At 44.0% G+C, this 23,351-nt stretch overlaps 1 protein-coding gene across 1 annotated transcript in view; it reads right to left on the bottom strand.

The window, feature by feature from the left end:
• Positions 1–23,351, bottom strand: part of ttc28 (tetratricopeptide repeat domain 28) — a 95,921-nt gene that overhangs the window by 38,380 nt on the left and 34,190 nt on the right. Inside the window, exon 3 of the mRNA XM_079179363.1 lies at positions 2,392–2,539. Coding sequence (XP_079035489.1) covers positions 2,392–2,539 — 148 coding nt within the window. The remainder of the gene's footprint in view (positions 1–2,391; positions 2,540–23,351) is intronic.

Raw genomic sequence — 23,351 nt, 5'->3', positions numbered from 1 at the left:
AGGTTCAGGCAACACAACCAGCAACATTTAGGTTCAGGCAACAGAATCACCAACATTTAGGTTCAGGCAACACAACCACCAACATTTAGGTTCAGGCAACACAACCAGCAACAGTTAGGTTGAGGCAACACAACCACCAACATTTAGGTTCAGGCAACACAACCAGCAACAGTTAGGTTCAGGCAACAGAATCACCAACAATTAGGTTCAGGCAACACAACCACCAACAATTAGGTTCAGGCAACAGAATCACCAACAATTAGGTTCAGGCAACACAACCAGCAACATTTAGGTTCAGGCAACAGAATCACCAACAATTAGGTTCAGGCAACACAACCAGCAACAGTTAGGTTCAGGCAACAGAACCACCAACATTTAGGTTCAGGCAACACAACCAGCAACAGTTAGGTTCAGGCAACACAACCACCAACATTTAGGTTCAGGCAACACAACCAGCAACAGTTAGGTTGAGGCAACACAACCACCAACATTTAGGTTCAGGCAACACAACCACCAACATTTAGGTTCAGGCAACACAACCAGCAACAGTTAGGTTGAGGCAACACAACCACCAACAATTAGGTTCAGGCAACACAACCATCAACAGTATTAAAAACTATGTGACGAATAAACGGACATGTCGTGTGTTCCCTGTACACGAAACCAATCGATTGCATTTTGTGACTCCTTCACTGCGTGTCAACAGATAATAACAGAGATCGGTTTCATTCCACCTTCTGCAGCAGAGCTGCTGCTCATTTGGTCATTCTCCAAACGGCCTTGTGCTCAACACGCCCCGTCACGCTCTACCTCAAAGGGAAATATTGTGAATCCTAAAACTAGATATGCTCTCCAGCGCGCCAGCAGATGCAGAATTCCACATGCAGAGACGTTTGGAGCTCGCCAAGCAGACGGCTATTCCCAAGAAGCCGTGCTCTCGTTTGGATACAGCTGAAGGGTAAAAACATAATCCTGTGCCAACTCCAGCCTGCAAACCATTCTTAAATTGTATGCACGCCTCCTTCATCTCCTCACGCTGCTGAGAGCTGCACATTGAAGTGCACTGGGAACTGTGGGAAGAACAGATCAATGACACACAAGAATCCACCTTGTAAATATTTCATCGTGAGCTCCGCGAGGAGCAGATTCACGCTAACAAACATGTAGCAAAGCAAACCTGTCACGGTCCTCCGCTCTTTACTTTAAGCTCGTTATAGTCTTGAATATGGACGTGGAGCTAATCAGAGAATAGATATGACTAATAGATTAGTCATATCTCCACTAAATTAGTACTCGCTGCCTCTTTGCCCTCTTCAAACTCAAAGTAACGGCTTTTGATGTGTCGCTAAACTTCAAACGAAATAGATTAACTTTGGTGACCGTCTGGATATTCTCTGATGTCACGCTTAGAGACGTTCTTCTTTTCACTTCATCTTCATGTAAGAAGTGGATCAATGTGTAATGTGTACAACTAGCATTAGCTAAAGAAATAATAAAGTCACAGAGCCGGGGGAGGAGGGTGATATCCAGAGGAAAACATCCCAGAAAATATATTTGATAATCTCTGAGATTAAAGTGGCAAATGTACATAAAAAAAACCCTCCACAGGAAGAAGAACAACACAAGGTGTTACTCTGCATCCGCGACTCTCCACAGAGATGAAAAAGAAGTGTAACGTTCGTCAGATTTAGCAAATTGGCAATATTTTACACCAATAAAATGCTTTCCGATCTGTAAATCTGCAGGTTCAGATATCAGTAGGATGAGAAATGGTCTCGGAACATCTCTTCCCAACATTGGGGGAAGAATCTAGAATAAAATCTAGACTTGAAACCCTTTTGTTCTTATTTTCATCCCGCTGACCTGAGAACAGCACTAACACAGTATCCTGTCACTGGGAAGCCAGTGAAGCGCTGCCTCGTGGAGGATGCATCTCCGCTCTCCCCTCTGGCTGCAGCTTGAGTTCACATGTGGATGAATCTGCCACCGCGTGATACAGAAGGAGGTTCACCAGCGAACACAGGTGCTCCTCTGGACTCAGGCAGCGGTGGATGTGAGCGGACGCTGATGAGTCCAATCTGCCCGACACGGTTTTCAATTTCAACTCCTACAAGTGTCTCTCTCTCTGTTTCATCTGACTCGCTTGTTTTATTTATTCTCTACATCTCTCTCTTCTCGCTCTTTGTCACATCAAAACGTGCATCCACTTCTTTGAGCGATCTGAATCATCAGAGGGTTGGTTTTTCTGTTTCATCCCAGAGGAGAGCCGCCGAAAAACACAACAAAAGAAAAAGTGGAAACTTGACAGTTTCCCCCAAACGCCGACATCTCCTGAAAACTTTCAAACATAAAGTTATGGCGAAGGAGATACAAACGTAAGACAGAATGAACCTCTGAGGGGCGATTTCATGGCGGCCTCCACCATGCCGACCAGCAGCTGGAGGCTCTTGGGGTCCTGGGCGAGGCCGGAGGCGAACGCTGCCAGGGCGTCCGCATGACGACCCAGGTACTGCAGGGCAACCCCCTGACGAAAGTAGGCCTGCAGGAAGAAGACACACAGAAGGGGTTATGTGAGGCTTTTGTTTTCTTGATATTGAATCAAGACGTATTTGGCTAAAACGATGTAATTGTGGCTTTTTTTTCAGCCATGCTAGCGGAGAGCTGTTTGTTTCATCTCAGCTTTGAGTCCGTGTGATTCCTCCTCTGGGGATCAACAGTTGTTGAGATGTTTCAGGCTGAAATACAGACCATCATACAGTGGTGGAAGAAGTACTCATCATTTATACAGAACGTACAGAATTACAGAAGTATTTGCATCAAACTACTTAAAGTACACACGTCTATATGCTGTGTAGCTTGTGAATTTCCCCCGGGGCTCAACAAAGTTATTACTATTATTATTAATATTCTTTAATCTGAATCTGCAAAGTAACTAGTGTCATACAATTAATGTAAATGTTAAATAAGGTAAGAAAAGTACAATATTGACCTCTGATATTAAGTGTATAAATAGAAAACTTAAAGTATGTTATTTTAGTGAGCAACATAAAAGCTATTTTTTTTATATTTTTAAATCAAAACCAAATGTTTTCATTCTATGAAATGAAATATGACGTGTGCTTATGTAAGCTAGTACCGATTCATTTAAATCAATCTGCAACGTATGGGAGGTGTGTGTGTGGAACCACAGTCCTCTGTGATCCCGCCCACTTTCTAGCGGTCCAATCAAATGCAAGAGATTTGATTTAAATCCCTCTTGTAACTGTTTCACTGGATAACGTTCACAAAGACAATCTGAGTTCTGTTCCACTGAGACTTTAAGTTCCACTGATGCTCAAGAACCTCAGAGTAATGAGTAGATCTCAGGTCGGATGGTTTAGTGACTCAGTGAAATAATGAAGAAAGCCGTTTGAGTCCAACCTGCAGAGCAACGATACAGCACACACACACACAGTCTACACACACACACAGTCTACACACACACACAGTCTACACACACACACAGTCTACACACACACACACAGTCTACACACACACAGTCTACACACACACACAGTCTACACACACACACAGTCTACACACACACACAGTCTACACACACACACACAGTCTACACACACACACAGTCTACACACACACACAGTCTACACACACACACAGTCTACACACACACACAGTCTACACACACACACAGTCTACACACACACACTCTACACACACACACTCTACACACACACACTCTACACACACACTTCATTAGGAGCCCTCGTGCATTTCACAGCAACATTACAGACGATGAATCATGACACGAAATTCATGAAGACACACAAACACTCTTCTTCTCTCACTGCCGACCAGACTGTAACTTAATTCTCTCTCTCTCTCTCTCTCTCTCTCTCTCTCTCTCTCTCTCTCTCTCTCTCTCTCTCTCTCTCTCTCTCTCCTCCCCCATTCATCATCCTGCCCTCTCGACTCCCATTTAAACATAATCTGTCATGACGCCGAATGAATGAAGACAAAGAGGGGAGGAATTAGATTACATGGCAGCTCCTGTCCCGGCTGCCACTTTCCAGCACTCGCGCCGTCTTTGTCCTCCTCCTCTTCCTCAGACAGCTTCATTGAAACGAATGGAGCCGATGGGTCACGACTAATCTAATGCGTGAGGCCTTTGTTGGACGTGAACGGGACACGGTGTCATTTCAGCGTTGATTAATAACACAAAGTGGGATAAATGGTCGGTAATTACAGCCGAGGTCGTCTCCCTTAAAACGCTGTCATCATTTTCAATTATTGACCTTATGTTTGTTCCATTTGCAGTTTAGTCTCCTTAATTGCTGGAGCTTTTATTGGCTATAAATACAAGTCAAAAGTTGGATCACACAGACGACTATAACTTCTTCAAAGTTGGGCAGACACATCTGCGTTTTAAGAGGTTATATGAGCTGAAACACCTGAACAACCACAGACAACAGACCCACAACTCTGAACCAAAATGCATCTCATGAATACGTTTCATGCTCACGTGTCATTATGCAGAAGTGCACAATGACACGTAATTAACGTTACGAAACGATTGGTTGGCGACTCCTCTGGTTGTATAGAAGTCTATGAGAAAATGACTCTACTTCTCTCTTGATTTATTACCTCAGTAAACATTGTAAACATGAGTTTATGGTCTCAATCTCTAGTTTCAAGTCTTCTTCAGTACAGCATGATGTTCATTTAGTAGATGATGGTCCATTTAGAGTCAAACAGACCATAAAGCAGGGGATGCTTAATGTGGGCCAATGTCAAAAACGGACCATGGAGGAGTAAACAGAGCGTCGCTATTTGACGAGTTGGTCGTGAGAAATGTGTTAAACTTGCGACGTGTAAGACCGGTTGAGTTCCCCTTTAAAAGCAGACACGTTACCTTGTGTTTGACAATAAGAAGCAGCAACACAGGCTTCTGTTTCAGCTCTTTAACTGATGCCAAGTGTCCCCCGCTGAGGAGAGAGAGACAGCAGCCTGCCCTCTGACCCTCCACCAGGCTGGACCGGGATGAGTTAGCTGGGCTGACATATGGACGCCCCGCCTGTCTGCCTTACCTCTACTTAGCAATGCCCGATAAATCTGTCGCCTTCACACTGGTTTTGGCCGCCGTACGGAGGATGCAGCGTTTCCCTTTTAGGCATCCGTGTTCTATTCTTGACTACTTTTGATTTGGGGAGGATCATTTCAGTGAGATGAGGGTGATTATAGCAGAGGAGGAAGAAGTCATAATCATAGCAAGATGGATATTATCTCTGCATGAGTGTGTTTGAGTGAATGTGCAACACAATAGGTAAGACTGTGTGTGTGTGTGTGTGTGTGTGTGTGTGTGTGTGTGTGTGTGTGTGACAGAAAGTGACAGCAGGAAACCTGCAGCCTCCTGCTCACACACATCCTGCCTATTAGCTCAGTCTGGCTACGCTGCCTGCTCAGCACATACAGGGGGTGTACAGTCCAGACAGTCTCACACACACACACACACACACACTTTCTGTCTCGTTTTATTTATTTATTTTCGCCCCGTCTGTCTCTCAGCGTCTCAGGAAAACTCTTGTCAGATTATAGAGTCTCTTCACAAACCGGCTCGTCTGGTTTGCAGATATTTCAACACTGATTCCCCATCGAGCACTCAGACCGACTCTTCACCCTCAGCTGACGGGTCCACGTCAGTTACCGTGACGCGATCGATAACAGAGGACGGGACCAACGCTGGCTGTGTGAGCGCTACTTAAACGAGTGTGTATTTATTGACTCTCTGTGTTCATATACAGTATGAGCACCCTGGGAGCTCCTGGGGCTGAGAAAACTACATTAAGATTTGACTTTAATCAATGTTTTCATAAGAACAATGTATTAAATGACAACGTGGGTGAGAGAACCTGCAGCTCCCCATCGTTCATCTGTCAGACCGTTAGAGACGAGTATCGTTAGGATTCGATCGATACTCGTGCTCTTATAGATTTTGCTTATCGGTTCGGTTCCTTATCGGTTCTTTTTGATTATTTTGTGAAACAAAAAAAATGTAATTTAGAAAATAATCCACATTTCTTTATTATTCTTTCTTAATAATAAGCAGCGTTACAAAAAGTCCCCAAAATATTAAAATACATTCTCAGCTAAACAACTCTCAGTGATGATCTTTCATTGGTGATCTTGTTCTTGTGATCAGACTCCGTGTGACATCACTACCGTATGACATCACTACCGTATGACATCACTACCGTATGACATCACTACCGTATGACATCACTACCGTATGACATCACTAACGTATGACTACCGTATGACATCACTACCGTATGACATCACTAACGTATGACTACCGTATGACATCACTACCGTATGACATCACTAACGTATGACTACCGTATGACATCACTAACGTATGACATCACTAACGTATGACTACCGTATGACATCACTAACGTATGACATCACTAACGTATGACTACCGTATGACATCACTAACGTATGACATCACTAACGTATGACTACCGTATGACATCACTACCGTATGACATCACTAACGTATGACTACCGTATGACATCACTAACATATGACATCACTAACGTATGACATCACTACCGTTACCTGACGGCTGCTCCACAAACAGACCGATGTTCTGCTTGTTGGTCACATGTTGTGATGCACTGAGCCGGAGTCGGTGTTCGTCTTAACCTTCAGCACATAGTCTATATTTTGTGATGCGCCGGTTTATCCTGAAAAAAATCCCAGAACGATGCCCACGGGCGGCACATCCTCGCATATAAATCTCATTATCTTCAAAGGCAGTCGTACAGGGTAGCACAGCTGGTGCTGCTCCATGAGTGAGAGCTGGCAGGTGATTCCTCAGATTTACAAAGCTGGCAGAGAAGCCTCATGCCGGTTGGTGAATTGTGCCGTCGACGTTGTAGAACCCAGAATGCTGGTGTCGTCCTCCATTGTTATTCATTAGCTTCATTTACTGAAAGGTAAATAAGGCACAGAATAGGGCTCGATAAGAGCGTCATATGCTGGACCAAAAACGTTGTTTTGCGCTTTAAGACTGTTACATTTTGAATTAAAACAGGACATCACGACCTGCTCAGGACCAACCAGCAGACAGGACACAGTGGACACAGTGAAACGTTGAGCATCTGAAGAAAGAGACGCTGAGATGATAGAGTGGCTGATGGTAAACCGCTCTTGTTCACTGACACACCGGTGGGTTTTAGTGTCAAATGCAGATTCTTAGGTGTTTTCCACTTTGGCAACTGGTATGTCGATGCTATTTCACCAGCTTATGTTAAATAAAAGCGTTTTAGATTGCTCAAAGTACTAAAACCCAGAAAAGAGTCGACTTCCTGTTCTTTAGTCTCAAAGTCGATGGGGGTCTTGAATGTGTTTTTGGTTCGATGCCTGAAATAATGTCTCATTTTAACATTTTGTTCTATAACATGAAATTCATCAGTAAGCTGTGAAGTGTTTTAAAAACGTTGACTAAACGCCTCTACGGCCTCGTTGTGTTTACTCGTGCTCATGTGACTGAGGTGTAGTTCCTTTAGAGCAGGGGTGTCAAACTCATTGTTGCTCTGGGGCCGCATCGGCATCATGGTTGCCCCCAAAGGGCCGGTTGTCGGCGGGGGGGGGGGGGGGGGGTGCTGCTGCTCCTTCGTCGTCGGCGGGCGCGGGGGGGGCTGCTGCTGCCACATACGCTGGTGGAGGTGTGTGCGCGCGGATCGGGGAGGAGCTCCGCCGTGCGCGATTTCCATTTTTTTTTTTTTGGCTGGTAGATTCGCGGGCCACATAAAATGACGTGGCGGGCCGGATCCGGCCCGCGGGCCGTATGTTTGACACCCCTGCTTTAGAGCCTCACGTAGCTTTTTATTTAAAAGTGGATTTCATTTGTAAAGATTATCTTATTTTCTGCAATAATCCAAAATCCAATGGAAGAATCTTTTTGGCTTTTTTGTGGAGGGAACTAGAGCGATGCTGATTTCCTGGCTGGCCTTCAAAAATGCATCAACCCTGCAGCAACTCTATGTCACTGCAATTCCTCCTGACGGGGATATGAACTCTATTAAAATGAAAATAATTGGTGAAAAAGTTCACTCAAATCCACAAATATCCACCTCATGGATGCGCCTAAAAGAAAAGTCACAGGATCACCAAAATCGGACGGGTTCATCCTCTGGGTAACACGAATGTGCGTACAAAATGTCCTTACGATCCATCCCATAGTTGTTGAGATATTTCAGTCTGGATCAAAACGTCGGGGCAGTTAAAGGAGTGTTTTTATGAGAGAAACATGATGGCACACAAAATGAAGGAGAGACTGACAGTTGTAGAGAGAAAGAGAGAGAGAGAGGCGTTGTATGTTGTGAGTGTCAGAGCAAAGGATGCACACCGGATGAACAGATGCTTCAATTACTGCTCGTAACTCACATTAATCGAGAACAGATGGCAACACAAGTGGCGAGAGAAAGAGAGAGAGAGGAGAGAGAGAGAAAGAGAAAGAGAGCAAGAGAGAGAGAGAGGGTGAGTACGAGTTAGAGAGGATCACTTAAACCAGACATGATAGAGATTGATGTCTTTGCAAATCAGACAATCTGCCTCAAAACACACCTTCACTCGCATTTCATCCGGACACAAAGTGGACTGAACCTTATTTTCTCACCGGCGTTGCCTGCGACTGAACAGATCTAACCCCGTGTAGAGGAGGTGGAGGAGGGAGACGAGGCCTTGAGTTGATTTGTTAGAGATGGAGGAGGCTGAGAGGAAAGAGGACACACCTGGCAGGAGGCCGTACCCGGAGCGTAATACAGGTCTATACCTCTGGTCCGAGGGAGGAGCACGTTGGAAAATCAAATAGTAGTTCAGTGTTGTGATTAAAGGATCATTACGGTTTGTTAGAGCTTGGGTCTTACGTGTAGTTTTGTGGCTTTGCCGTCAGTTGTAAGATCGACATCACCAAGTTGACCGACCGTTCGCTAAGCCCCGCCCCCCTCTGCTACGCTGTATACGTTCAGTAACATTCTCTCTAGTGTCCACCAGGGGGCGACTCCTCTGGTTGTATAGAAGTCTATGAGAAAATGACTCTACTTCTCTCTTGATTTATTCCCTCAGTAAACATTGTAAACATGAGTTTATGGTCTCAATCTCTAGTTTCAAGTCTTCTTCAATACAGCATGATGTTCATTTAGTAAATGATGGTCCATTTAGAGTCAAACAGACCATAAAGCAGGGGGATGGTTGTTGTGGGCCACATGTTGAAGCAATAAACATGGAGCTGTAGTCAGAGAGATGTCTAAGAAGAGTTTGGTAGAGCGCTGACTTTTATTTAGCATTTCCCAAAACCCTGAAGTTCTCTACATAACTATCCTGCAGTAGTGACCTCGCGTTACTTCCAAAGCCAAGGAGTCCATCACACCAGCTAACCACCAGGGCTTTCCACGAGGATATGGAGTATTCAGCCAGCGAGGCCGGTCCGGGGCAATGCCCCCCCCGGAGAAGATATTTGGCTGTAAAAGCCTAAATATGGCGGCCTCTGGCACATTCTAATTAACCTGACCTGCACCAGATGGTTTGTTACACAGAACCATCTGAGAAACCGTCCTTGGAAACTGGGAAGGTGATTGGATGAATCATCTGTCAATCAAACTCTGACTGAAGCCAGTCGGGAGAAGAGCAAAAACATCTTTTCCATCAAGAAAACATGGAGACATCGTGACGTCCCCCGTTGATTTGTGAACTGATGTTGTGAAGCCTCGAGTTCTGCATTTTGTCCGTCGCCATCTTGGCTTTTTGCAACCAGTGAACAGGAAGTGACCATATCTGGACTGAGGAGGAGTGACGTAGAGACGCCGTATACGTCTCTGGTAGAGACCTGTCAATCACCGTGTAGCCCCGCCCCTAAAGCGTCCCCTGCTTTATGGTCTGTTTGACTCTAAATGGACCTAACCAGAGGTTGTCTCTCGGATATAACTGATGCTATTGCAGCATCTTCGCTAACCTCTTCGTTGTTGTTCAGAACAAACGTCGTGTCACACACACCTAAGCCACGCCCCTATTTGGCCAGTAGCTCCTCACAGGACTCTGATTGGTCCAGACACAAACGCATCACTTAAAGCCTGAAAAGATGGATTCTCGTGTGATCTCAAGATCTCAAAATTCAACCAACTACAAGCTGTATACATGCAGAGGTATATTAGGGCTAAACGTGCATTCTTGTTGAGTACGAAGTTATCACAGCCAACAGAAATGATTCCAAAACTACAAAACTCAGCTTTGTCCTTTAAGATCTGCAGTTTGTCGGTGCAGTCCTCTGACTAGTTGTCCTCCACTAGCTTCAACAAGGACGAAGTGGCGCTGATATCACCTGGCCATCGCTGAGGAACAAAGAGGGTTCATTTTGCCGAGTCAATACCTCACTTATCCCCCAGCAGGTGATGTAGCGACACGCTGTGTGAGTTGTGAGCTGTGCACCGTAAACCTCAGCGAGTGAGATCATTATTTAGGAGCCCGAGAGGGTCTGAGGGAGTCATTAAAAAACGGCAATCCGTACTGCGAGGACGCCGTCTTTGTAGGATTGAATGCACCTTATTAACGGGGTGAAGTATGATCAAAACCCTGTGAATTTAAACCAGCGGACCTCTGCGGGCAGCGTGCACTTACTCACAGTCTGGGAATTAACTGCCCCTCTCTCATCTCGCAGGGCGACGTGATTCAAACGGGTTCTTCTAATAGACTAGTCGGCTTGTAAAGCACCGCGGCGGAGAAGTAATGTCGCTGAGCAAGCAAACTGGAAACAGATAATCCGACACAAATAAGAAACAAACAGCCGCCGAGGCCTTTGTGGTTAAAATAACTCATTTGAACCTGTGAAACGGAGTCAATATGTGGAAGAACAAAGACACTAAAAGTGAAGTGTGGGTGTTAAAGACGTGGTGGTAACTTACTCCACACGTCCACATACACGTGTATATTACTTAATGTACCTAAAGTATCAAAAGTACTCATTCTGTAGTAAAATGTGTTTCTATGTGACATTATTAGTTCATACTGAAGCATCAGTGTCAGAGCAGCAGGTTACTGTTGTAGATACTTTAACCACTTTATATATCAGTGGTTCCCAACATAGGGGTCGGGCTCCTCCAAAGGGTCACCATGAATCTGAGGGGTCGAGAGACGATTAATGGAAGAGGAGAAGAAGAAACTCATTTCTGGGGATTCAATTTGGATTATTTTTCTATAATCTTTGGTTTGTGTGTGAAATATTGGACACAGAGTAGCTGTATCTGTCAGATAACAATAATAATACAATGTTGGAAGCATTAAGTAACTCAAGTAAAGTACAACCATCTAAAAACTGTCCTTAAGTACATGTAGTTCATTTCAACCACTGGGCATTAATGCCACCGCTCCTATTCACTCACACACACACACACACACACACACACACACACACACACACACACACACACACACACACACACACACACACACACACACACACACACACCAACTGTTCTCTGGTTAATCTGCATGAATATTTATCATTGTTTCACTGGGACACTGGCTAAGATGCAATAATTGAGTTGGAGTGGCCTTAACCACTGTTTCCACTGGGACCAATAAGGATGTTACACGAGCAGCTGCAGGGCTAATGGCTTCACACGTCTGTGTGTTGTGTGCTTCCATAAACTCCGGGACGGTCGTAAAGGTGGAGGTGCATCCAAGGCCTTCAATTATATCAAAAGGAGATTTGTTTGACATTAAAATAACCTCCTTCATCAAGGACGGAGATGAGAGCGCGCTGCTGTGAGTCTGTGTCGATGTGCGTCGTATTTCCGGGGACCACAGAATAAATCTGGAGCCAACAGATTAGGCGTCGCCGTCTGTCTGATGTCAGCAGACCAGCTCACAGCCGAGCTCTCCAATAAACTCCGATAACACGCGGTCCAGGTCGTTAACCGTACGCAGCGTTCAGGGGACAACAGGAACGGAGCCACGCCACACATGATGTGAGCGACGGAGCGTTGGATCAAAGAGGAGAGAGCGCGTAGGAAGCACGTCGTCCCCTTTTTGGATGCATTGTGTTGTTATTGATTGTTGCTGAATGAGCGCTGTCCGGTGCTGAAGTCTGTGTGCAGTGAAAGGATTCCACTCGCCGTAGTGAAGAAGTCTCAAACATGTTCGTAACTTGGCGAACGCGATCACATCGTCACAGAGAGCTGACTGATAAAAGCACGATTTACACGTTTAGGGAACAAAGAAGGCCGATTTGTTTTTAAACGCTTTAGAAACACGAGGTCTTAAAAATCTACATTTGAGTAAATATTTAGCAGTTTAGAGGATATTCAACCTTTGTTTCCTCATAATACGTTTAATACTTAACTTCCTTTATAGGGTTTGTATCAAAGCAATAAAGTAGTTTATGATTATGAGATTATTATAATTCCTCCTCGTCGTTGTGGAGTTTAGTTTATGATGTTTTGCTGGTTACACCTTCACTCTATGTTCATATCTCTGAGTTACACTCTTTTTCATTCAGTCATTTGGTAATGAAATAAACAATCTAGTATATAAAATGTATTGAGTGCAACAATAAACTGTTAAAATACCATAAATTACAGCATTTTCTGTTTATAGTAACAACTATCAGTAAAGTTTCCGTTATAAGTCATATAGCTATTTTGTTCAATTCTTTGGCCAAATTCAATTAAAAACTACATTTATATTAAATATGTTGTGCGCTCTATCTGCTTCTATTGAAAACATGAGATACTTCTGAATAAAGAAGCAACAAAGTCATAAAAATAAACTGTTTTCTGAGCACATGGTCGAGCTCAGCGGATAGAACTGTAACTCGGACTAAAGATGTGAACTTTGTTTCTATTCTGGTCGAGGCCACAGGATCAAAGTTACAGTATTTAAGTGTAACTCAACACACGAGGGCCGAGCAGCAGATTATTATTATTATTCCCTTTGAAACGAGAGCCGGCTGACACATCTTTCTCTTTTTATCTCCTCTTGGAGAGCACAGACCCTCACTTCACCGCAGCTGTTCCAAACACCTGATCCTGAGAACGGCTTCTAGTAAACAGGACATCTAGCACACACACACACACACGCACACACACACACACACACACACACACACACACACACACACAAGTATTATTTCCATCCAAGTGCATTTTATCGTGCTGAAAGTGAGTGTGGATAAACCTGAGTGGGTCGTCACGTCACACATCTATCCTTGGAGTACAGACTCCGAACCGAGAGCGCTAAATTAAAGAATGCATTTTCTCTGTCTCACACACACACACACACACACACACACACACACACACACACACACACACACACATCCGAGTTAACCTCAACACACAAGGTTTATTCCCTGAATGACCAAAAGCAATTCCCTTTTTTCTTCCCTCTCTCTCTTTCTGCTCTACTCTGTCTGTGGACCCGGACTCGTTCCCTCGACCGTTCACGTACGAGCCGCCATCTTCAGCCTGATCTGCCTCTCTCCATACTACACATGAACAATATGCATAGTGGGGGGTGGAGGGGGAGGACAAGTGGCCTTCTGATCCCGTTAACTGCAGTACATCGGAGGGGTTTGGTTCTCTTACGCCGGGTAATTAGTCTGTCACTCCAACCGGGTCGCTGCTGCTCTCTGTGTGTGTGTGCATGTGCTCGGGCTGCCTTTGATTGCCTCCGTGACCTTTTCACCCTCAGGGAGCAAATTACACCCGCCGGGGACGGAGAGAGGGAGGACGAGGTCAGAGCGAAGAGAACAGGAGTGTGGATCTGATCTAGAGGGTCACGCTGGAGAAATATTGATATGAACCGATACCGTGTGCCGATTAGGGCCGACGATGATTCTGCCATGTTTGTGTTAGCGGGGAGATCCCCTGCATCAAACCAAGCGCCCCCAAAGTGTGTGAACCTTATGACACACTGGTGCACAGGAAGAAGGAGGGCAGAGACAGGGGAGTCCCAGTTCTCAGAGGTTCCTCTGGGAACCATGAGTATCTGTTTCAGATTCTACGGTAATCCATTAAATATTTGTTTAGATATTTCACTAAAAGCCTGAAATGTCAAACTCATGTTGGGAATAGAGGAAGAGTCAAGGCATCACCAAAGTCAGGAGGATTCATCCTCTGGGGAATATGAATGCCTGCAGCACATTTCCATGGTAATCCATCCAATAGTTGGTGAAATATTTCAGTCTGGACCAAAGTTATCGATCGAACAATCGACCGACCGAGAGACCGACATCGTTCATACGGCTGAGGAATCCGATTAAAGGACGATTATGACGATCAAAAGCACGTACAATGGATTCAAAGTAACAACGTGAACCCATGCAGCCACCTGAAACATCACAATGAGACTACAAAGGCTTCGACTTATCTCTTTAATTAGCCAAAGAAACGAGCGTGATCGCCTCTGGTCACCGAGATGAACTTCTAAAGAGCAGACGAGAGATGAAAGTGTGGGTTGATTTTTCTTTAAAGTTCGCAGTACTTGTCAACAGTAATCGTATTCTTTGTCTGCCTGCAGAAAGACAATATGGATTGCAATAAAAATGTCATAAAAAAAAACACACAGTGCCCGAAGAACCGAGGGAGAAAATTGGGATTCATATTTTGACCAAAACTAATTTGTTTTCACTGAAATCCTTTCCTCATCTTTTCCCCCAAGGCCTCCTTCAGCCTCTCTGCTGCTACACCTCAGTGTCCTTCACTTCCTCTCTGCTTCTACATCTTGGCGTCCTTCTCCTCCTCTGACATCCCAAACTGAAAGCAGGGTCAACACCCTCCTCCTCTTCCTCCTCCTCCTCTTCCTCCTCCTCCTCTCCTGGTGGTGCGCCGTCTTAATTAGAGCCAAATCATCCAGGGAGAGATGAGGAGAGACCGGTGATTCCTCTGGGGAGGACTCCAACGCATCACGCGGTTCCCACTCACCGAATCAGGGCGAGGAGAGAACACACTCCCACCGATTCCCTACCAAGCTAATGAGACCGTCTCTGTTTCACATCCAGCCTCAGAGGTTGTGATAATTCATAGAGGAGCGGCTCCCATAGCAGAAATAATTCAGTCATTAATCTACAACGCCGCCGTTATCTGGGAGCACATTTTGCTCTGGTCCCCGTGTGTTCATGTACACGTGTGTGTGTGTGTCTTCTCTCCGGTGTTATTGATTCTTTGACGGCTCTTTCATTCAGCCAGACTCATCCAGGAAATAGATTATGGGTTTAGAATACAGTTGATGTTGGTGTAAGGGAAAGACAACGCATTAATGCAGAAATCACAGACTGTAAATAAGAAGTGGACGTAGTCGCCGTGACGTCACCCGTTTGGTTTGTGGACTAATGTTTTGAAGCCTTTTTGGCCGATTTGGCCGTCGCCATCTTGGATTACGGCCGTCGCCATGTTGTTTTTCTTTTGCAGCCAGTGAACAGGAAGTGACCATATCTGGACTGAGGAGGAGTGACGTAGAGACGCCGTATACGTCTCTGGTAGAGACCTGTCAATCAGTGTGTAGCCCCGCCCCTAGAGCATCTCCTGCTTTATGGTCTGTTTGACTCTAAATGGACCATCATTTACTAAATGAACATCATGCTGTATTGAAGAAGACTTGAAACTAGAGATTGAGACCATAAACTCATGTTTACAATGTTTACTGAGGTAATAAATCAAGAGAGAAGTAGAGTCATTTTCTCATAGACTTCTATACAACCAGAGGAGTCGCCCCCTGCTGGACATTAGAGAGAATGCAGGTTTTAAGAGGTTGCCGATACACACTTTGAATTATAATTGACCGTTCAGTAAACCCCGCCCCGGGATCAGCTATCGTCCAATCATAGCATAGCAACCTTAACTAGGCTGCAGTAACAAATCACACAGAATGGATTACAACCGTTATCTGTCTCCAGCAGGCGACAACCTCTGGTTCCAACGAGTGAAGCCGATGCGGAAGTAAAAACAAAAAGTTAAAACGTGCATTCTCTCCTCTGACCAGCAGGGGGCGACACCTCCGGTTGCAAAAAAAGAAGTCAGTGGTTTAGTTGCTTCGGCTGAAAATAGAAAGCTTGACATAACGTGATGACAGGCTTCTTTGGCAGATGGATGAGAGAACGGGAGGTATTAAGGGTGTGAGGTTGAAGTGGACCTGGTTGCGGAGGGATTTAATGGCATTTTAAAAGGTGACAATCTCTCTACAGGCCTGTCAGCTCGCACAGTTTCTCACATAACGCTGACAAGCCTGGAGTCGATTTTTTCGAAGCATTCTTCTGCAGATATTTTCCCTCCTTTGACATCTGACTCCTTTTTCTTTTTCTCACACGTTCTTCCTTCTCTGTCAAACCCTCTTCTAACTTTTAATAGACCAACAAAACCTAATTCTGAATTCCAGGAAGCTGCGAAAAAACGTGTGCAAAGAATCTGTTTTGATGGTGAAACTGCAAAAGCAGATTTAATCACTCAGTTCTATCAGATTAATGGCACTTTTAAAGGCCCTGCACTCTGGTGCATCATACATTTATTTGCTTAATCGCACTTAGAAACGCCTCAAACGAGTCCTCCTCCAGTACCTTGCAATTCTTGTCACGTTTCCTGTCGTTTCTCAACATTATTTGTTGATTAAAAACAATTACAACACAGATGATACTGCATGGAGTCTGTCATAATGACAAGTATTCACAGTTTGGCTTTTTCCTAAAAAGGAAAATCTGCCATTTATCTATACGTCGCTTTTAAAGGAGCACAATAAATGTCAGAACATCATTTTGATGATCTGATTCTTTGGTATTTCATGAACTAAACTCCACTTTTCTCACATCAAATGTGGCGTCGCAGAAATCTATTTTCAAAAACAAGAGAAATGCAACTTGGACTTTGCACCATTTTCTTTTGACGGACATTTGGCAGTTAAATTAAGACAAAAGCGTGCCGTTCTTTTCATGCACTTACTGGCGTCGTTATCTTTCATCTTCTGAGTGCGGCCATCAATACCTGCTTTCACTAGAAGTTTTGCTTGACTGTTATTGAAGTGGCTGTGAAGGGAGCTGGATGTGTTTGTGTGCATTGAGCTCCAGTAGAAAGCAGAATATATTTACAAGTTCACCTCAAACAGACGAGTCTTTCCCTCCATTAAAAGATTAAATTAGGTCTGAATACAGAAGCTTCAACCTGAGATGAGATGGCTAGCAGAGGATATGAAATATGAATTAAATGCACCGGACACGTTGTTATAACAGGTGAAACCGTCTCACTTTTACTTTTCATGAGCTACTTGATCAAAGTACCGGAGGTCTTGGTTCAGAGATATTTAATGGATCAGCCTTAAATATTAATACGATGAGCATGAAAGTTTAAACCGGAGATTCTCCTGAAAGTGGATGTGATCAGATAGATCATTTATCTGAAGACCTCGGATGAGTTCTTGTTGAGCAACAAACATAAAGATGTGGAGCTTCTTCTTCTCTGTGGCTGAGACGCTGAGATGTGAGAAACGGAGATCTTCTATTAAAAGCAGTTCAAGTACCTTTATAGGCTGCTTCTGATTATATTACTTTAATTGACTTAGTGCTGGGAGCACTGATACTTCAAGTATTAATCCTAAAGGGGAGCTCATTAACAAGACAACAACTAAAAACACATTAAGGAGATGTGGAAAGACAGCAAAAACAAAGTGTTTGAGGTGTTTTATAACGCTTTCATTCCGCCTCCGTCAGAGTTCGTCTGCAGCGATGTGCTTTTATTTGTGCGTCTCTCTGCTCTGCTGAGCATCAATCCAGAGGCGAGTACTGCATCCAATTTCAACGCATACAGTTCGTACGATAACTTAGGAAAAGTTATTCCTCGATGTCCGTGAGATCTCCCACAAAAGTCCAGCAACGCGAGTCAACTTCAGCTCGTTGCACATGCACGCAGCCTTTTCAAAATAAACTTCCATATTCACAGGAAACAGCTCGGTTCGGTTTAGGCAACATAAGTATGGTGTTTGGGTTCAAATGACTAAAGAGCATTAATTAAGTACCGACGTTACGAAACAAATAAGTCACCGTTTAAGTCAAAATAACTACACAAGTGCTGAACTAATGAAGTTACATAACAACATCTGTTGATAATAAATCAACGTTGACTTCTGGTTTCACACAGAACAACAGCGTTCTTTATACTTCCTGCTTCACGGGTACGTGCGTTACATACGGATTGATTTTGTGGGTTATATACAAATGAAGAGTGCACGTGTGTAACAGTGTGAACAACTTGACAATTTATATTCCTTTTGGGGCGAACTATTCCTTTAATTTATGCTGTAAATATCGTACATGTGTTCATGAGCATGATGTGTCACATCACCTAAAGAAGAAATAAAATATAAAACCAAGAATGGCAAACAAGAAGACGGAAACAAAGAAATGAAAACACTGAAAAAAAAAAGAAAAGACGGAGCACGAGTCAATTAAAAGCTCCATTATTCCAGAGCAGCTCACTCAGGTGTGGCTGTGCATACGTTTCTGCCGCCGCTGTCACACGCAATAATTATTAATGAAGCCGGTCCCACGGGGCGATTCATTTCCAGAGTTAGTGCACCTCCCTTTCTCCTCTCCGCTCCTTCTATTCTTTTCATTAGCGCTCCGGGGCTCATCAGCGAGCGTGGCCCACTTTAGGCTCAATTTAGACGAGCTGCTTCTATATGAGCCAGCCAGTGAATTGTGATGTCACGCCCATTGTCTGCCAATTACGATTCAATTTAGCAGAAGAAACGCTCCGGAATGTGATTACAGGCGATAGATGGTGTGTGTGTGTGTGTGTGTGTGTGTGTGTGTGCAGAAAGTGGTAGCCAGCACTCATTGTAAGATGAGATTTGTGATGTTTTCCACCTCTCACTCAGCACTTTCATATTCTGGAGTGGCTTCCAGTTCTTCCTCCTCCTCCTCCTCCTCCTCCTCCTCCTCCTCCTCCTCCTCCTCCTCCTCCTCCCAGGTCTCCGGAGACTTCTCCACAGTCAGTTGGCTTAGCTTTTTCAGACAGCGTGACATTTGCACCTCCCCACTGCCTCGCTAAGCCGGAGCAATGAATGCAGCGAGCAGCGACACACACACAACGTACTGTACACACACACACACACACACACACACACACACACACACACTCGCTAGCGGCAGGACGAGGAGAGGTGTCTGAGAACGCGTATTCATCGTGTTTTCAGCAGCTTTTTATCTGCATTATTTACAGCAGACATTCCTCTTCTGTCGCTTTGCTCACCGGTGACTCACAAACAGATGACTACGAGCTACAGAGACGTGCTGGGAGTGACATTTATATCTCAGAGGTACTAATTCAAACACACGTAATATCGTGCCACCTCAACATGTTGGCTCTGCTGGTTACAGCCGTGTCTTTTGAGACTTAAAGGCCCTAAAAACCTGATTGGTCTCGGTCCAGAGACTGCCGAGTGAAGCCGATGCAGAAGTGTCTTAAAGCTGCATTCTCTCTAATGTCCATCAGGGGGCGACTCCTCTGATTGTATTCTATGAGAAAATGACTCTACTTCTAAGTTAGAATTGTCACATTACAAGTTATTCTACTTCTTAAAAGTTTTCCATCCTCACACGTCCTGTTTCAAAGCATTCAGATTCCTGAAACTACACAACAAACAAACCACACATCAGTAACAATAAAATCACAAAAATAATGTGAGGATGTTGAATGACGGGAGGGCCAAACGTGCAACGACCACAGTCACATGTGTGAGTACATGCAAGCACACACACACACGCACACACACACACACACACACACACACACACACACACACACACACACACTTTCTGTTATTCCCATCATGGCACCAGCCCCCCCCCTTCAGCACAGTGACTTTCCCTCGTCAGGTAACAGAGACCTTGACTGTGGAATAGTCTCCAGTCTGGTGTAAATATGTCTTCACTTCACTCCACCGTATTCTGTTCCTTTAGTTTAGAATGAAGGCCGTCTGGAAGAAGTACAAACCGACGGAGAAGACGTGAAACAGAAGTAGATGTTTTGTGTTTGAGGAGCAAAGGGTAAAGAGAAACTGGCAAGGTGTGAGCTGTGTTATGCAACGTTTCTGTTGCAGAGATCTTGGAAATGGAGAAAAGATCGTAAACTGGTGCAGTTGTATAAAAAGTCTGGACTTTTAATATGGTTTTCAAGAGGAAACCTTCGAACCTTGTGATATTATGTTGTGCGATCCCAGAGCTACTGTACGTGCTCTCTGTTCTCTGTTTTGAGTCGGCCCTGTGTTGGGTTTTGAGCATGTGTGTCTCTGAACTATTACACTGTGAAGATATCAATGTCTACAGTCATGAACACTGTACATCAGTAGGCTTTAGGTGAAGCATAGACTGAACATGTGACCATCGCTGAGAGCACAACACCCTTTGAAAGGTCTCCTTAACGCGTCTCACTGAGAGGATATCGAGATGGGGAACATAAATACACTCCAGAGGCAAAAAACCAGCACGAGTTAAGAAATTGACTCAATTTGAGCGAAAACAATTGTGTTAATTCGTTTATGACTAAAACTTCATAATCCTGCAGCGTGGAGAAACAACATGGAGCTCCTGTTGAGGTTAGAGGTCCATTAAAGTCTGAATTCACACTTGTTGCTAACCAGCTACCGCTAACGTCGAAGAAGATCGATACCACTCTCATGTCTGTAACGCTAAATATGAAGCTACAACCAGCAGCTGGCTAACTTAGCTTAGCACAAACACTGGAAACGCAGGGAAACGGCTCGCCTGGCTCAGTCTAAATGTAAGAAAATCTGCTCACAGATTAACACGCTTATTTTCAGTCGGGACCCTCCTGGAGTCTCGGCAGGTTGCCTGGCAACTGGTCCCAACAAACCTCTCAAAAGTGGACGAAATGGACAAAAAGTGGAAAATAACGAGCAGGTTGACAAACACCATAATTTCCCTTTAAGATAAATCGCCCACAAACACGAATAACAGAGTGGAAGTTCAGTGCAGTAAAAACAGGGCAGCAAACATATACACACGCACACACACACACACACACACACAAGCACACACACACACACACAGTGTAAACTGAGCACGAGGTTGTAAGTGTGTCGCACCAACAAAATAATGACTGCGGCTTATCTTTCGTTCCAGTGCCACATAGCTCATTTAAATAAAACATTTAAAAAGGTGTTCCCCCCCCCCCTTAACTGGTTCAATCCCATTTGTTTCCTCACAAAGTACACAAAGTACACACAAAGCACTGCACACGTATTGTATGCACACAAGCATTTCCCACCTGATGCTGTTAAGGGACACAAGGCTGGTTCTGCCAACATTACAGCTCAGAGACACATTTATTCACTGTGGCAGGTACACGACCACGGGAAGAACGGTGCCACCGGATAATCAAAGAGAAATATATCCCTTTAAAAACATATATACACACCACCATAGAAAGGGTATCCACTCTTATATTCATGTTCTTCTTCTTTCCTTTAATAAGAACTATTTAACAGATTAAAAACAGCTAAATTCAGACACCAAACGTATTATGTACACTATAAATAAGAATGAAATGATTCAAGCTTCCCCACAGTGTCACATGACAGGAAGAATACCGTTGAACTGGATGTTGAATTAGTTTCATTATTGAACTGTAAATATTGATTGAAGAGGTTTAAACTGCGCTTAGTTCAGCTGCTATTCCAACAGCGCTAACCCTCGACTGATCACACCGGGACGCGTCAACTGTCTGTTCGCTTCCAGATCGGTTCTTGCTCCCGTTGGGATCTGATCACATGACTCGCTTTGGGATCTGATCACATGACGATATTGAGCACAAAATATGCGTTCAGGACTTCTGCATTCATGTTTTTTTAATGCTGATCCCTAATAGTGTTTCAAAGTCCAAGTGAACAACAAACCCATGTTTAAATTGAAAAAAGGAGCGCTAGTAACGTTAGCAGCACCGCTAACGGCTAACGTACAGAGGTTCCATTGAGTTCCATCATGATGCCTTCAGGCTCTGCTCAGTGAAAATGAGTACTGGCTGAAGCTACATTATAACGTTATCATGGTGTGTTTAATGTAATCTTGTTAAATGTAGTTTTGGTGATAAACTTGAATAAATCCCGTTGTTTGAAGGAGATGTTTTCACTTGAATATAAAACAGATATTAGAGATGAATTATGATCACGAGCTCTAAGAAGATTATAATCAGTGAAACTACTAAAGACAAGATTATTTTTTTAATTTCCTAATCATTTGAATTGTGTTTTTATGCAAAAAACAACAACAACAACAGATGACTATAACAAAGTAAAAGCATGACATTTAGAATTTCTGATGGTTTATTCTGACTTCAGAGCGGCTGAAATGATTTTTTCTTTTCGGGACTTCAGTCCGTGATACGATTCGAACCGCGAGTTTAATGATCCGTTGAACCCCCGAACACATTCTAAGCGCATTCACAGATAAAGTGCGTCATTATGGACGGATGAAGTGAGACAGGGCCGATGTTTTCTGCACATCTGTTCTGGTTCGGTGGGCGTAAAGTACGTTAGAAAGAGCTACAGAGAGGCTGTGTGATGGGGAGGCTACAGACACACTGAATGACAAATGCGAGAAAACACAGGAGGAGGAAGCAGAGTAGTATTAGTAGTATTAGTAGTAGTATTAGTAGTAGAAGGAGGAGGTTATGTGACAGAGTGCAGCCATGCATGGTGCTCCTATTGTCAAAATTGTGCATACATGATATAAAATCAGTTTTAATCTGGCTCCTCTTCTCCGGAGAGCCGTACGGAGATGAAGGGGAGAAAGAAAAGGGAACACACTCTCCTCTTCGGGACGGATTATTCCGTCAGAGACGAACAGGAGCGGTGACGGGCGTGAAATAAGCGGGAGAGGTACCCAAAAAAAACAAAAAACACATGTCCCGAGGACATTGGAGCTCCATCAACGTGACGGCGGTCGTCCTCTCGGCCCGGAGATGCACCGCGTCTCAGAGAGAGGGAGTCTGGCTTTGGTCCCCGCTGAGGGAATTCCTCTATGCAAAAAACATTTCCTGCTTCTAAAACTCAAAGAGGGGAAGAGAAGCAGGCACAAGGACGCTTTCTAAAATGAGATTCTATTCATATAAATATATATATATATATATATATACTCCTACGCTCAATAGCCTCCATTAAGGCTCCTGAAAAGACTCATCAAATATCTCTGATATGTTGTGAATATTAATAGATAAAGACTTGATCTGAATGCCAATAAGTCCTGCTGTATTTATGTTTGAATCACCAGGACAACCTTGTTTGT

This window comes from Pholis gunnellus (assembly GCF_910591455.1).
Source record: "Pholis gunnellus genome assembly, chromosome: 18".
Lineage (NCBI taxonomy): Eukaryota > Metazoa > Chordata > Actinopteri > Perciformes > Pholidae > Pholis > Pholis gunnellus.
The sequence above is the reverse complement of the archived record's forward strand: the minus strand, read 5'-3'. Positions and strand labels throughout refer to the sequence as shown.